The sequence below is a fragment of the Candoia aspera genome, chromosome 11 (genome assembly GCF_035149785.1).
Source record: "Candoia aspera isolate rCanAsp1 chromosome 11, rCanAsp1.hap2, whole genome shotgun sequence".
NCBI classification, from domain to species: domain Eukaryota; kingdom Metazoa; phylum Chordata; class Lepidosauria; order Squamata; family Boidae; genus Candoia; species Candoia aspera.
The window spans coordinates 25,726,817-25,742,478 of NC_086163.1; the positions used below are offsets into that span (position 1 = coordinate 25,726,817).

A 15,662-nucleotide genomic window follows, 5' to 3' on the forward strand; every position below is an offset into this window, starting at 1 on the left:
GAAGTCCTTCATGCGCTTCCGGCAAAGATGGCGGCGGCGGCGGCGGCGGCGGCGAGCGTTCCCGCGCCGAGCGAGGCCGAGCCTCCTCTTAGCAAGAAGTGAGTGCCGCCCCGCCGCGATAGCCATGCTGGCCCTGGCGCGGCTGCTGTCGGGGGGCCGCCCGGCTTGGGCTCGGCGGCTCCTGAGCGGCGGCCGCAGACAGCCGAGGTGGGTGGATGAACGGCGGAGGGGGACGGCGGGGCGGCGACCGAGCGGCGCCGCTAACACCCCCTCCCGCTTTTCTCTCAGCGAGCTGAAGCGGCGCCTGAAGGCCGAGAAGAAGGCGGCCGAGAAGGAGGCGAAGCAGCAGGAGCAGAGCGAGAAGGCCTCGTCGCGCCGGGCCGACGCCGCGGGCGCTGACGAGGAGGACCTTGACCCCAACGTGAGCGCGGGGAGGGGGCGCCTGCGGCCTCGCCTCCGTCGCCCCGACGGGAACATGGGCAGCTGTGCCTCTAGTGCGGTCGGCTCGCCTTGGCCACCGCGCGCGGCATCGGCCCACGGGCTGATCTCTGGCGGCTGGAAGCAAGGCCGGCGTTCCTCGGGGGCGGGAGGAGGCGAGCTTCCGCTGGCGAGACGGCCGTCTTTTCTTGTTCTTCAGAAGCCTTCCCTCGTTGTCTTGGCAGCAATACTACAAGATCCGTAGTCAGGCCATCCAGCACCTGAAGGGCACGTCTGAGGATCCCTACCCGCATAAGTTTCACGTGGATCTGTCCCTGACAGACTTCATCGAGAAGTATAGTTTCCTGCAGGCAGGCGATCACCTAACTAATGTCACAGTGAGAGTGGCAGGTAAAGGCTCCCCTGGGATACTGGGAAGAAAGCAGTTTTCAATGCAGATCATGGTTTTTATTCTCCCCCCCCCCCCCCCCCCGGTAGATTTGGGATAGCATTCTGCTTCAAAGCACTAACAAAAAGAAAATCTGTTAGTGTGGTTTCTCTTGGAAATGGAAGAGATGTCATGTCCTTTTTATTAGGGGAATTGAAGAAGAGAAGTGAGATAGGCCATCAGGATATGTTATTCTTTTGTAGTTTGCTGTGCCAGATTGGCCTTTGGTGAAGAATGTAGGGTTCGGATTGCTGTTTTTGTTGCTTTGGGCTTGCTCATTGTTTATAATGATGTGCTTTTTTGTGATCATGAAAAGTCTTTTTGGTTCTGTTTTCGGTTGAGGTCGGATCCATGCAAAACGTGCCTCTGGAGGGAAGTTGATTTTTTATGATCTTCGTGGGGAGGGAGTTAAATTACAGGTGATGGCAAACTCCAGGTAAGTGTTAATTACTTAGTTTTTTTTCTGATAATATATTTTAGTTTTGCTTTGTTGTATGTTTTTGAGGATGAGAGCCAGTTTGTTGTAGTGGTTAAAGCACCAGGCTAGAAACTTAGGCACAAATACAGCTGGGTGATCTTGGGCCATTTACTCTTTCTCGGCCCTAGGAAGAAGTAGCAAACCACTTCTGAAAATCTTGCCAGGGACTTGTGTTGTAAGTTCAACCAACCCTGTATTAAAAGCTAAGCTCAAAACGCTTTAGTAAGGTTGGATGGCCTGTTTTGAGCTCTAAACGTTTTGAATATTTTGCTGAGTTCCACTTTTTTAATGGTCAGAATATATTATATAGCTGTATGTTATTGAACATCCCAGTGTGTTTTATCAGCTAAACTAAGCAGTGGAATTCAATATACTTCTGGCACAGGGGAGACAAAGACCAACCCTAAAGACTACACAGGGAGACACTTGTTAATGCTAAGATTTCTCAAGCATGTTGTCTATATGACTACTGGTTACTTATCTTAATGGCTGTTTGCTACCTTTGGAATCTTAGGCAGTATATCTTAAATGTCAATTATTGGGTAGCAGTAATAGAAGAGGGATATTGCCCTGCTGTCCAAAATTGTGCGTTTCACAAATCCATCTGATTGACTGCTGTGTGATATAGAATGCTGGACTAGATGATCACTTGGCCTGATCCAACATGTGTCTAAACAAGTTTTTATGGCATGGCTATCAGTGTATAGTGCCTTGTTAAGCTAGCAGTATGCAGGTAAGTTTATAGAACAAGATTCACATCTTGTAACTAAGCCTGAGATTGAAATGAGTTCAGTTTCTTTCTTAGGCTTGGTGTGTAAATATTTTTTTCACTAGTGGAGAATAAATTTGGGAAAAAAATAAATAATTTTTAGATTTTTCTTTCTTGAGGTACAGAATAGAGTGGATTGTGAATACTTCATTTATAGAGTTGGGAAGATTTACCTAGAAATGTTATTAAACTCTTTTAGAAACTACAAATCTGAAGAAGAATACATGCGCATTAACAACAAGCTTCGCCGTGGAGATATCATTGGGGTCCAGGGGAATCCTGGCAAGACCAAGAAAGGGGAATTGAGTATTATTCCTTATGAAATTGTTCTGCTCTCACCATGCCTGCACATGCTCCCCCATCTTCATTTTGGGCTCAAAGACAAGGTATCGTACATGCTGCTGCTTTCTTGGCAACTCGCTTGATAGCCTCCAAGAGTGTCTCCTTGCTGTATTTTATTCTCTCCATTTTAATTTATTTTTAGGAAACCAGATTTAGGCAGAGATACCTGGATTTAATTCTTAATGATTTTGTGAGGCAAAAATTCATAATTCGAGCAAAAATTATAACATACCTTCGAAACTTCCTAGATGAATTGGGCTTTCTGGAGGTGAGTGTTTGTTTTTATATGTTAAAAATGCTGTAATTGCTTGCAGATGTCTCAGAGCAATCCTTTTATAGCACTTTCCTTGAGTTGGCAAACTTAAATTGTACAGAAAAGACAATGAATACAGATAAATTGTCAAAATAAAAATATATTTACAAGAGGCCAGGCAGGGTTGTTATAGAAGAGATTGTGGTTGGGTAAGTGATCTTTCATGTCCTTTAGCACAGCTCGTTGAGGATGATCGCCATGCTTCCGTACCATTGCTTAGTTCAGAATATATTCATTCTGTGTTTGCTGTGTGTCCAGGAAAAAGGCTTTTTAGAATAGAGGAGGAAGCAATGGTAGTTGCAGGGCAGTAGTTTAGAGAAGCAGCGAAAAGGAGGGATGGTTGGTGTTGGGGCTAAATTCCTGCCTACAAACATCAGCCCAGCAGTGGGAAATTGTTAGTCTGTGTGCAAATATGAATATACAAGAGAGACAGCATACAGCCTCCCTGACAGAGGACACTGGTGTGAACGTCTCTGAATAACTTCCCTCAGTGATTCCATCTGGCTCTTGAGTACACGGAAGAAGAGACAAAGGATCCGGTAAAAATACCCTAGTGCCTTCCTTTAACACCCCATTGGGCTGAGAGACAGATCACTATCTAAAATGCTAAGGTGATGTATGTAGGAAATCTAGCATAACTGAAAGTTCAGGGCTAGCCAGTAATTTTGTAAATGGGACTGATGCAGGAATACAGCTCTGAAAATTCTGAATGGCAAAATAGCAGTGGCCAAAAATACACACTCAATTTTCATTTAATTCTAATTTTACACAGTTCTTTAAGCAGAGAGAAAGCCTCAAAGCGTGTTTTCAGGCATGTTACATAGAGTCAGATCTTTTTAGTAAGGTACAATTAATCATTTGGAGCTAATTTTACAATTTTGTTCACGGTACATCAACATACACTGCTACGTCAGTGCCTCGTCTCACTTTCTTCATTAATAAACTTTTTATCTTTTAGATTATGTTCTCATTGCAGACTTTTTGTCACTGCTTATCTGATTACCTGGAATTTGAATTCTTTAGTAGGTTGGATTGGGAATGTTTTCCCATTTGCTTTTGCTGTCTTGTTTGTCTTCAAAATCAATTTCTCTTAAGATTCTTTATACACAGAGGGACAGTGTTTTCTGCCTGTTCTTTGTTCCTCAACCAGATTGAGACACCTATGATGAATATCATACCTGGCGGGGCAGTGGCCAAACCTTTCATCACCCACCACAATGAGCTGGACATGAACTTGTACCTAAGAATAGCACCAGAGCTCTACCACAAGGTGAATAGTTAAACCAGGCAGGCAGTGGCTCAGATATGCCCATGCAAGTTTTTGTGGCAGGCCCTTTGTTTCATAGTGCTCTTAATAAAGAAGATATGTTACGCCCACTCCTGGAGCGAGAAGCCCTCCAAACAGTCACTCATGCCCTGGTCATCTCCCATATAGACTACTGCAATGTGCTCTATATGGGGCTACCCTTGAAGAGTATTTGGAAGCTTCAGCTCCAGAATGCAGCTGTGTGGGTTATTCTTGTTACCCCGAGATCAGCACAAATAACACCTTTACTGTGTGAGCTGTACTGGGTGCCAGTTTGCTTCCGGGTCCAATTCAAGGTGTTGGTTATCACCTTTAAAGCCCTACATGGCATGGGGCCAGGTTACCTGAGGGACTGTCTCATCCCCTTAACATTGACTCGTCCAACCTGGACACGCAGAGAGGGCATGCTGCGAATCCCGCCGGTTAGGGAATTCCACCTGGCAGGGTCCAGGAGGCATGCTTTCTCTGCAGTGGCACCCGCCCTGTAGAATATTCTGCCCCTGGAGGCAAGGTAGGCCCCTGCACTCCCGGCCTTCCGGAAGAACTTGAAAACCTGGTTCTGCCGCCTTGCTCGGGGTGGGAGAGGTAATAGCTCGTCTTGGGGGCGGCTAGCACCATAGATCTTTGGAGTCCTTGGTGCTCTCTGAGCCTTGTTGTTTTCTTGCAGACATTTCATTGCCAGACTAGGCAACATCTTCAGTGCAAAGAGGGAGTGGGCCTTGCTTTCAGTTTATATACTGTGGCTTGCCCTGCTTGTGTTGGTGGGGGTGTTGTTCTCTCCTTGGGAGTTCCTTGATTGGGCTGCTGTTTGCTGCTTGGTTGATTGCCTGAGTTGATAGTTCCTTGATTTGGGTGTATTATGCTGTTTGATGGTTCATCTGGTGTTAATCCTAGTGTTGATTTTTGCATATCTGGGTGTTGAATGCTGGCAAGGGAGTGTGCTGGTCTTTTGGCTTTTGTATTGTCTCTTTTGTATGGTATGTAAATGTTGTTTACCTCTATGCGTCTGTTGACAGCTGCTTGGTCTGAGTGCCAGGCTTCCAGGAATTCTCTGGCGTTTTTGGATTTGGCTTGGTTTAGGATGCTCACAGTTTCCCAGTTGAAACTATGGTTGAATCTGCTCATGTGTTGTGAGATGGAGTTCTCATCGTGTCTTCCGACTGCTAATTGGTGTTCACCACCAGTCAGAACACCAACTAGCAGTCAGAACACCAACTGGCAGTCAGAACACCAACTGGCAGTCAGAACACCAACTAGCAGTCAGAACACCAACTGGCAGTCAGAACACCAACTAGCAGTCAGAAGACACGATGAGAACTCCTTCATCTCAAAACACATGGGCAGACAACCATAGTTTCAACTGGGAAACTGTGAGCATCCTAAACCAAGCCAAATCCAAAAACGCCAGAGAATTCCTGGAAGCCTGGCACTCAGACCAAGCAGCTGTCAACAGACGCATAGAGGTAAACAACATTTACATACCATTCAAAAGAGATAATACAAAAGCCAAAAGACCAGTACACTCCCTTGCCAGCAATCAACACCCAGATATGCAAAAATCAACACTAGGATTAACACCAGATGAACCATCAAACAGCACAATACACCCAAATCAAGGAACTATCAACTCAGGCAATCAACCAAGCAGCAAACAACAGCCCAATCAAGGAACTCCCAAGGAGAGAACAACACCCCCACCAACACAAGCAGGGCAAGCCACAGTATATAAACTGAAAGCAAGACCCACTCCCTCTTTGCACTGAAGATGTTGCCTAGTCTGGCAATGAAACATCTGCAAGAAAACAACAAGGCTCAGAGAGCACCAAGGACTCCACAGTTCAACCCTGAGCTACAAATATTTGCTTCGATTGGTACCATAGATCTTTCCCACCGAATAAGAACGTTGCTCCTTGGGTTTGGTATTTATTTTATTTTTATTTATTGGTGTATTTATTGTAATTTATATTTTATGATTTTAATCTTGGTTTTATTGTAAACCGCCCAGAGTCTCCCTTCTTGGGGGAGATGGGCGGTAATAGAAGTTTGAAGAATGAATGAATGAATGAATGAATGAATGAATGAATGAATGAAAATAAATAAATGTGTGTTTCTGTATGCTTTGGACACTGGTTCCGTATACGGGGCCTTGGCAAAACTTATGTGCAGCAGAGATTGCTTGTATCTCCAGAAGCTGGGAAGGATTTATTTATCAATCAATCAATCAATCAATCAATCAAATTTGTTGCTGCCCATCTCCTCCCACCAGAGGGACTCTGGGCGGTTAGATTTAGAATTAGATTAGGCAAAGCCAGGTTAATAACAAGATAGGAAAAGACATAGTGGGATCTAGTGGTTTGGGGATTGATTTAGAAATGGGGAAGTCTGGGTTGAATTTAACTTTCAATCTGGAAAATCACAGGATTATTTTGAACTGTATGTTCTTTCATAATCCAACCTACCTTGCAGGTTGTGAGGATAAAATTGAAGGCTGAATCATATGCCTAGAGCTTGTAATAATAATAAAAAAAAAGGATAACAGAAATGAAATAAAGAAGGGGAGTCTTTTAAGTAGTTCTAGGCCGTGCTTGTTCTGCGTCTTATTGTGTGACATATGACCTAGAGGGAAAATGGCCTCCATTTCACAAAAGCGTTTATCCTGTGAACTCAATATTTCCAGGTTATTTATTTATTTATTCAATCAAATTTATACATCGCCCATTTCACTATATAAGCGACTCTGGGCTTATCCCAATTTACCTGTTCTCCAGGTGGCTCATAGAAGAAGGGGAGTCAAAGCATATCCAAAATGATTAGGGCAAAAACTATCTGCTGAAAAACTCAGATGCTTGTATCTAGCAGCCAAAACATCCATAGCAAATCAAACTCTGGTTGGAACAAATGTTACACTATTTGTGAGTTTACAGTATGTATGGCAGAATTCAAGTGTCATGTAAAATACATCTCTTAATTAGACCCAGTATTTTTCTCTGCCTTTTTAAAATTTTCAGTTTCTGTTTTCCCTCAGCCTCACATAGATAGAGGTTGGTTCACTACTGTTGATTTCTGTGGGACAAAATCAGTGATTCTGGCTGGTGTCTGAAATTCAGGGATGGGGAGCAGATTCTTTCAGATGCCTGAAATGGGAAAAGGGTGTTCTCAAACTGAGCAGTGTTTGTTCCTGAAAGCAATTTGGTGACCCTGTGAATGTGTCTTCTTATTTTGAAATAGCTCATTTAACTGGTATATTTTAGATGCTGGTGGTTGGTGGAATGGACCGGGTCTATGAAATTGGGCGTCAGTTCCGGAATGAAGGAATTGATTTAACCCACAACCCAGAATTCACTACTTGTGAATTTTACATGGCTTATGCAGATTACCATGATCTGATGGAGATCACAGAACAAATGATTTCAGGTTGGTGACCCACGTTTTCCTTAACTTTAAAAGCGCTCAGGAGGTCATTCAAAGGTCCGCGTGACTATTTGGAAAAGATAAAGTAGCTAGGTTAAAGCAATTGTCTTCTCCTGTAGGAATGGTGAAGCACATCAGTGGTGGCTACAAGGTTACTTACCACCCTGAAGGCCCAGAAGGCCAGGCTTATGAAATAGATTTCACACCCCCATTCCGGAAAATCAGTATGGTGGATGAATTGGAGAAAGCACTAGGAGTGAAACTGCCTGCGGCAAATCAGTTTGAGACAGAAGGTGAGAGCGGAAGACATTTTATCTCCGACTTTAGTCCAAAGAGATCCTTAATATGGATAGGAGGTGTGGGCCTTCATTCTAAGTTTTCTTCCAAGACAGATCAATCGTTTGGTTTAGATTTGATTTCATTTGACACTGGACACCAGGCACTGTTGTGCCTTTTGCTCTATTCCCACTATTTCTAGGGATGGGGGAGCATGAGTAATTCCAGCCCATGCTAGTGGAGGGATTCAAGTGCAGTGGTGTCATGCCTTATTTCACATTATGCATGCAGAGGCTCGTTCATTTTTTGATGCTGTCTGCGAAGAGCGAGGAGTTGAATGCCCACACCCTCGGACAACAGCCAGGCTCCTAGATAAGGTAAGAGGAGGCTCTTTCTCCTGATTCTTACTTGATAGGACTCTCAGATGGGATCCCACTGAATTGGGCTTCCCAAACTCTCTTGCAGCAGATCTCTGTAATGCTGATTCAGAATGTTATTGTCTCTTAAGGGCCTCTGAGAAATGGTCAAAGGAGGTTTATCCTGGGATCTATGATAATTTGAAAATTACAGAGGAATGGGTCCTCATGTCTGGCTTGCTTATTTATTTATTTAATATTTATAAACTATTGAGTCATATAATCTCATTATGGCTTACAAAGATCCAACCAACACAAAGAAAATTAAAATGTTTGCAGTAATGACTGATTCACAATTAAAACAAACATCTATGGCAATTGTTATTGTACCATCTGCAGTAAGGACAGGACCAAAATACTTATGGTGCAGTAACAATAAAACATCCAAGGTAAATGGCAAACCCAAAAGGATAATAACGTACTGCATATCACAGTAGTCTAGGAAAAAGAATGGCCCCAGTGTGTGGGTGGCCCTGGAAGAAGTTGTAAAACTGTAGTCCGGAGGTTCTGCTGTCGGACAGCTATGTGAAAGAACCTGAAAAGCACCTGTAGAACTTGACCATGTTATACAGTTTTTGACAATGGGGAATTATTCTCAAGCAGTTATCTGAAGCTGTTTTGCCTTCTTCTACCCCTCATTTTCCAGCTGGTTGGAGAATGTTTAGAAGTCACCTGTATCAATCCCACATTTATTTGTGATCACCCACAGATCATGAGTCCTCTAGCCAAATGGTAAGCAAAAAATGTGCCCTGGTGTGGGTACATTATGTAAGTATGGATATGTATGCATGCACACACACACACTGTATATACTTTATTTTGACATGGTTGGAAGCCTTGGGTATAAATGCAGAAGGTAGAAATGTTTTGTGTTATGGGATATTTCTAGCCTGTCATAAGTTTGACAGGATGTGGAAAACAACCAACCAACCAAGCTGATTCTAGGGCTAAAGATGTAAGCAAATGTTCAAATCTCTTGTCCCATCTCAAGAGATAGAGCGAATGATGCAGACCAACTGATCTGATATCACCTGGTTGCAGAATAATTGCTTTTCTCTCTGTGGCCTTCAGTCTTCTCCTGTGGTGTTTACACAGGCACCGTTTTCGGCCAGGATTGACTGAACGGTTTGAGCTTTTTGTGATGAACAAGGAAATCTGCAATGCTTACACAGAACTGAATGATCCCTTTTGGCAACGACAGCTTTTTGAAGATCAAGCTAAGGTGAGCGAGGGTGTGGGCCTGGGCTGGACCTGCCTTGCCCTCTTTTGCTTCTAAGCCTGACAGCTAGGGAACAGACCACCAAATAGGGGATGGGGGGCTTTGGGTGCAGGTTGTCTCCAAAAGCCATATGTCATTTCTGCAATAGTAATGCCACGGTCTGTTACTAAACTAACTCTGTTACTTTGCTTTCTATCTGAACATGCTTGTTTTGCTTTTGCTGACTTGGGGCTTTTGCAAAATTCTAGGGAGTTCTTTGGGTCGTCTGTTGTATGTTTTCAAGGAGGTGGAATGTCAGGTCAGAAGCCCTGCACCGTGTTTGAATTCAGAGCTTCCTCCCTGCCATGCAGTTTTCTGGCAGCGCAGCGATGGGGGGGTGGAAGGTGCTGAAGGAAAGCGTGTGCATGTGAAATGGCTCGCATTCCTCAGCTAACCATTGTGTGATAAGAGAAGATGGACTGCTCAAGGATGGAATGCTTGTACCATCTGGAGGAGGAGGACGGACAGACGGACGAGGGGGGCGGATGGAGGCGGCGCAGCAGAATTACAGGCTTTGCTGCTTGAGTGCTGTGGGGGTGGAATTACTTCAAACGTGAAGTATTGTGCGCGAAAAGCCAATTGTGACTTTGTCTCTGAGCCAGAGGCTGATTCTGTTTACTTAAACCATATTCATATTCTTATGACTTGTGGTTAGATTGGATTTAGGGGAGTACAGAACTGGGTTCATCGCACAGGGCAAGAAAATGCTAAGGGTTTGATTTTCCTTAAATAGTACCCAGATCCCTGGCATGGGCATGGAATTTACTGGATTGTGAAACTGACCTGTGGCTGGGGCAGCCCTACATCTAGTAGAGATGGTTTCTTGACTGGGAATTTTATTTATATATTTCTAAAACTTCTGTGCATCTCCCTTCCAAACTGGCTTTGAGCTGCTTGCAAGAAAACAGAGAAAAACAGTGCTATAATAAATGCACCTCCTATCAGCTTACCTAAAGTTTTACAGCCCTACAAAAATCCAACGGGGAGGAGGCAGTTCAGATACGTGAGGGCAAACTATTCTAACGAAATGGGGAGGGGGCACCAATGGACGTGATTAGAGATCCCTACAGATGAAACTTCTTGGCATAGAGACCTTGAACAGCCTTCTCTCCTTCAGCTCACTGGGCAAACATTTTGGAGTAGGTGGACTTGAAGATTTCTAGGCCCTAAGTCATGTGAGATTTCAGAACCTTAAACTGCACCCAGATGCTGACTGGCAACCAGTGTAGCTCCCAGAGTACATAGATGGATTTAGGCACACCCATAGCTACCTTGGCAGCTGCACACTGCATCAGTTTAACTTCTGGATGGTCTTCAAGGACAACCTTATGTAGAGTGAGGCTTAAGTAGTCCATCTCTGAGGTGAGAAGAACATGAGTGAACGTGCACAGTGCTTCCTGATCTAGGAAAGGATGCAACTGGCACACTGAGGGTAATTGTGCAAAGGCTCTCCTGGTCATGGGTTCCACTTGCTGTTAGAAGGAGCTGCAAATCCAGGCAGAACCCCAGGTTGTGAATCAGCTCTAAATTTGATAATGCCATCCAGAGAGAAAGATGGACCATCTCCAGATTCAGAAAGGCTTCAACTCCACAGTCACTCTGTCTTGCTCAGGCTCCGTCTGAGTCTGTTCTCCCCATCCAGACCCTGACCACTCCCAGGCACTGAGTTAGGATCCATTCTGCAGCACCTCTTTAACCCAGGGCCAGGTTGTAGAGCTGGACATCATCAAAAAATACTGTGGGGGAAGTGAATGAGAGGCTTTTTGTGTACTGGCTGTGCATAAGTTGCAAGCCCCCTTCCTGCCCTCTTCTCTTAGTTTGCTGATTCTTGGCTGCAGTGTCTCTCACCTGCTGTCCATTGCTGCCCTCTCATACACACCCCAGCCATTTTCACAGGTTCACAGGGTTGGGAGGGATCTTGGGAGTTCTTCCAGTTCAACCCCTTGGCTTGAAGATGCCCAATGGTAGAGCACCTGTGACTCCAGGAGACGGATTCTTACATTGCTTAGCAGTTCTCGAGATCAGGTAACTCCTTTTTATTTTGAGCTTGGATCTCTGAAGGTTCCATCCCTTGATTCCTGTCTTTGCCTTGGGCACCGTGGAGAATAAATTCACATCCTCTTCCGTGTGGCAGCCCTTCAGGTGTTGCAGAACTGCTGTCATGTCTCCACTTAGCCTTCTGTTCTTCAGGCTAAATATACCCAGTTCCTTTAACCATTGTCACCATCTTTGTCACTCTTCTCTGCATTCTTTTCAGTTTCTCAGTGTCCTCCTCGTATTGCACTGATCAAAATGTGGTAAAGTATCCCAGGTGTGCTCTGACCAGTGTGGCGTGGAGTGGAACTATCACTTCCCATGACCTTACACTTTTCTTGGTGCAGCTCAAGATCCCATTGGCTCTTTTGGCAGCTGCATGTTGCACTGCATGTTCATACTTAATCTGTGGTCTACTGGAACACCGAGATCCTTCTGTCTAGTACTGACCATTTCCTTGACTGTCCCTTTGTTCCACCAAAGAACCTTTTGTTGTTGTTATTATTTTTGGTGTTCTTTGTAAACCTCAGCTCATTCTGAGCTTAGCCTTCCTGGTCCCACCCTTACAGATTTGGACTATTTTCTAATATTCATTTTTTATTATATATTTGTCTTTTTTTTAATTAGTCCTTTTTTGTTTCTCAGTTTATCAGAGAGCTTTTCATGCAATCATTCTGGTTTTATCAGCTGTCTCTTATTTTTATTTCTCTTTGGTATTGTGTTTGAGCCTTAATTATCTCATTTTTTAGAATTTCCTAAACCTCCTGAACTTTTTTCCCCTTCAGGAGGAATCCTTCCTACTTTTTCTCTTAGCTAATTAGAGTCAGCTCTCTTGAAAAATAGAGCACTAATCTGACTATGTGTTCTCCCTGCCTGACCTTTGCTGCTGACCTGTCTTTGGCAGATAACCCTTTCCTGGTTTGAATATTTGTCATATCAGTTAGGAGGAGAGAAATCTGGGGAGAGCTTGTTTATTTATTTGACTTATATAGCCACCCATCTCACTTTTATGTGACTCTAGGCAGCTTACAATAAAATAAATAAAATACACAATATAAAAAATAAAAATAAAACCCATAGCTGGGCATTATTCCCACAGCCAGGATATGAGTTCTGTCCAACACCCAGGGCCCCAGGCTCAGACACAAAACCAAGTTTTTCAAGGGTTATGAAAGGCCAACAGGGACGGGGCCAATCTAATCTTGGGGGGATGATGTTCCAAAGGGCAGGTGCCATGGTTACCCAGAGCATAGCCCTCCTGCCGGATCAGGCAGGACAGGTAGAGACAATTGGGGAGAGACTACTTTGGGGAGTGATATGTGCTTTTTATCTAAATGTCTTCAGTCAGAATCCAATTAAAGGATTTTTGGAAGCAGAAATGAGAAAAGTTTCTCTCTGAGCTGTTGTACTTCAGAGATAACCTTATTTGGCTATGTGGGCTCTGGTCTGACTCTGAAAGTGTGGTGGTGTGTATTTAGTGCTCCCTCTGTTCCTAGGAAGTACCTTTCAGAAATCCTGCCTATTGTACTTTTGGTAGTAATAGCTGAAATCTGCGGGTATTCTCCTATACTAATGCAGTGGTAGAAGTTGTCTTGTGAAGCTAGTGAGAATGAAAAATAACTGCCCATGCACAGAATGCAAAGAAAGAGGGCAGCTATGGGTGCAGGGCTTTGCATTCTTAGCTAAATAGCTGCTCCAGTTCTTTGTAGTAAATTGACCATGAGATTGGTCCAGCTTGCCAGAGAGGCTTCTTTTGAAATGGAGGCTTGGTAACCCCTTTATAAGGCCTTACCAGATTACCTCCTTGCTGCAGACCAAGCCAATAAGTGAACCCTAACCCTAACCCCTTCCCCCCATGCGCCAGTTGCCCTGAGTGGCCCTATGGATAATCCTTGCCTTCCTCTTCATTTCCAATCCAGGCAAAAGCTGCTGGTGATGATGAAGCAATGTTCATTGATGAGAACTTCTGCATGGCTCTGGAATATGGGCTTCCCCCCACAGCTGGCTGGGGCATGGGCATTGACCGTCTTACAATGTTCCTGACTGATTCAAACAATATTAAGGTAAGTTACATGGAGTTACATAGATGAGTGTTTTCTACCTATTCAGGGCCTGTCTCTGTGGTGTATGGGCTGCTTCCAACATTCTGAGGCAGCAGTTTTAGATTTCCTACTGCATTCACACAAAAGGGAGGGGAATCAGTCCTTGTGCTATAATGCATGAACTTGTGAGAATTAATTAGCTGAAAACATGCTTGTGAATGTGAAGGTAACGTTATTTTAATGGAAAGCATAATGTTTCTTAGAAGTTAGGTGGAAATAATGCTTAGGTGGCTCTGGAGATTTCTGATGAGATCTTTCCTTGGAGAGTGATCAGAAATGCCACTTTTCTTGCAGGAAGTGCTGCTGTTTCCAGCCATGAAGCCTGAAGACAAGAAGAAGGATCCATTGTCAGGTTCTGTTGAGGGGACTTCAGTGTGACACATCAGCCTGCAGAAGAAGCAAGGAGGACAGGGGAAGTCATTTCTAGACTTCAGCAGGCCAGGGCCACTGTTTTTTCCCCGGTCATGAATAAATGAAGTCTGTAATTTTGTTTTGATAGTACAAGCCTCATTGTGGTCACTAGCTCTTTGCTGTCTGTGGACTGGGCCGTTTCTTCATCCATCAGATTCTGATGTGGCTCTTGAGATTTAAATCCCCCAGTGATGGGCTTTGTGTTGTCTTTGCAGCCAGATTGGGAGGGTTTTAGGAACTGGAAACCGAGTTCATTCTTGAGCAACAATTTGAATTCAGTCACAGCACATCATAATTCCACTGAATGTAAAAGATAGAATACCAGTGATTAGATGTCCCAGTTTCATTCTCCAGCTGTTAGTAGCCAGCACATTTCACTGGCTTTTCTTATGTTGGTAAGCTAACAAAACCAAAGGGGGCCACTGCAGCTTCTTCCTTGATTCTTCCCATCAGAGAAAGGCTAGCTCAGTATTTATTCACTCTGATAGCACTAGGTAATGCTGCAGTCAGAAACTGCTTTCATTATATTTCAGCCTGCAGTAGCCTAGCCCATGAAACAAAGGTAAGGAGTTTGTGTCTGTTGTTCTGTTTACACCATCCTGCATTTTACTTCTAGCAATTGGTTGGTACAGGAGGAGGACCAGTTCCTGGTCCATCAACAGTCACGATCGCAATACACTTGTTGACCAGAAATTAAACATAAGCCAGCAGTGTGATGCAGCTCCTAAAAAGGGAAAGGCTACGTTGAAGTGCGCTGACAGAAGCATAGAGTCCAAATCACAGGAAGTAATTGTTCCACTCTGCTCTGGCCATTCTCCATTTGGAGTAATGTATCCAGTTCTAGGCACCACAGTTCAAAATGGACAGCTACAAACTGCAGCAAGTTCAGAGGAGGGCTCACCAAGATGGTGAAGAGTCTAAAAACCAACCCTGTAAGAATAGTCAAAGGATCTGGGCATGTTTAGTGAGGGGGAAAAGACAGCTGAGATATGAAAACAGTCTTCAAAGAGTGGAAGGGTTGTCACATAGAATGAGTAGACTTATTTTTTTAAAATAATTTTTACTAAAGAAGTTTTCAACAGAAAAACAATACAAATTTTTGAATTGAAGAGTCCATAAGAGGTTTCCAGTCACGAATAAATGTTGTTGATCTTTCTCTAAGCAAACAAGTTAATTTTGCCATCTCTGCTGGTTCTGTCATCTTCACCCACCATTCCTCTCTTATGGGTATTTCAGAATATTTCCATTTTTGCGCATGAGGCCCAGCAAAAAAGGTACTGGTTTCTGTTGAATATTCGTCTTTAAAATTCTTTGTATCGTTGTATGTATTTGAACCCAAAATTTTCTTGCTTTTTTACAAGTCCACCAGCATGATAAAAAAAGCCTTCATGTTGTCCACATTTCCGACATAAATCTGAAATACCTTTATACGTTCTGGATAATTTTTCTGGAGTCATATACCAATGGTACATCAGTGAGTGGACTTCTTCTCCACTGCTGCAGAGGACAGGACCAGAACTAGTGGGCTAAAACTGCAAGGAAGGAGGTTCAGGCTAGACCTCAGAAGGAACAGCTTGGCTATGCAAACTGTCAGCCTATGGAATAGCATTCTTAAGTGGAGGTCTTTCAACAGACTGGATGAACCTTTGCGTATGGTCTAATGGATCCTGTACTAAGGAAG

The 15,662-nt window shown here is 43.9% G+C and overlaps 1 protein-coding gene across 2 annotated transcripts; it reads left to right on the forward strand.

The window, feature by feature from the left end:
• On the forward strand, positions 1–14,060 carry KARS1 (lysyl-tRNA synthetase 1). Of its 2 annotated transcripts, none has more exons than XM_063313272.1 (14): positions 1–98; positions 289–421; positions 663–828; positions 1,208–1,301; positions 2,312–2,498; positions 2,597–2,722; positions 3,918–4,037; positions 7,325–7,487; positions 7,604–7,777; positions 8,052–8,137; positions 8,823–8,908; positions 9,272–9,398; positions 13,388–13,531; positions 13,865–14,060. In XM_063313272.1, the coding sequence occupies exons 1-14, from the start codon at positions 28–30 to the stop codon at positions 13,946–13,948; spliced, it is 1,761 nt and encodes a 586-aa protein (XP_063169342.1). In that variant the 5' UTR covers positions 1–27; the 3' UTR covers positions 13,949–14,060. The 2 variants fall into 2 exon arrangements, with proteins under 2 accessions (XP_063169342.1, XP_063169341.1); XM_063313271.1 differs by lacking the exon at positions 1–98 and adding an exon at positions 189–207.
• The last annotated feature ends 1,602 nt before the right edge of the window (positions 14,061–15,662 follow it).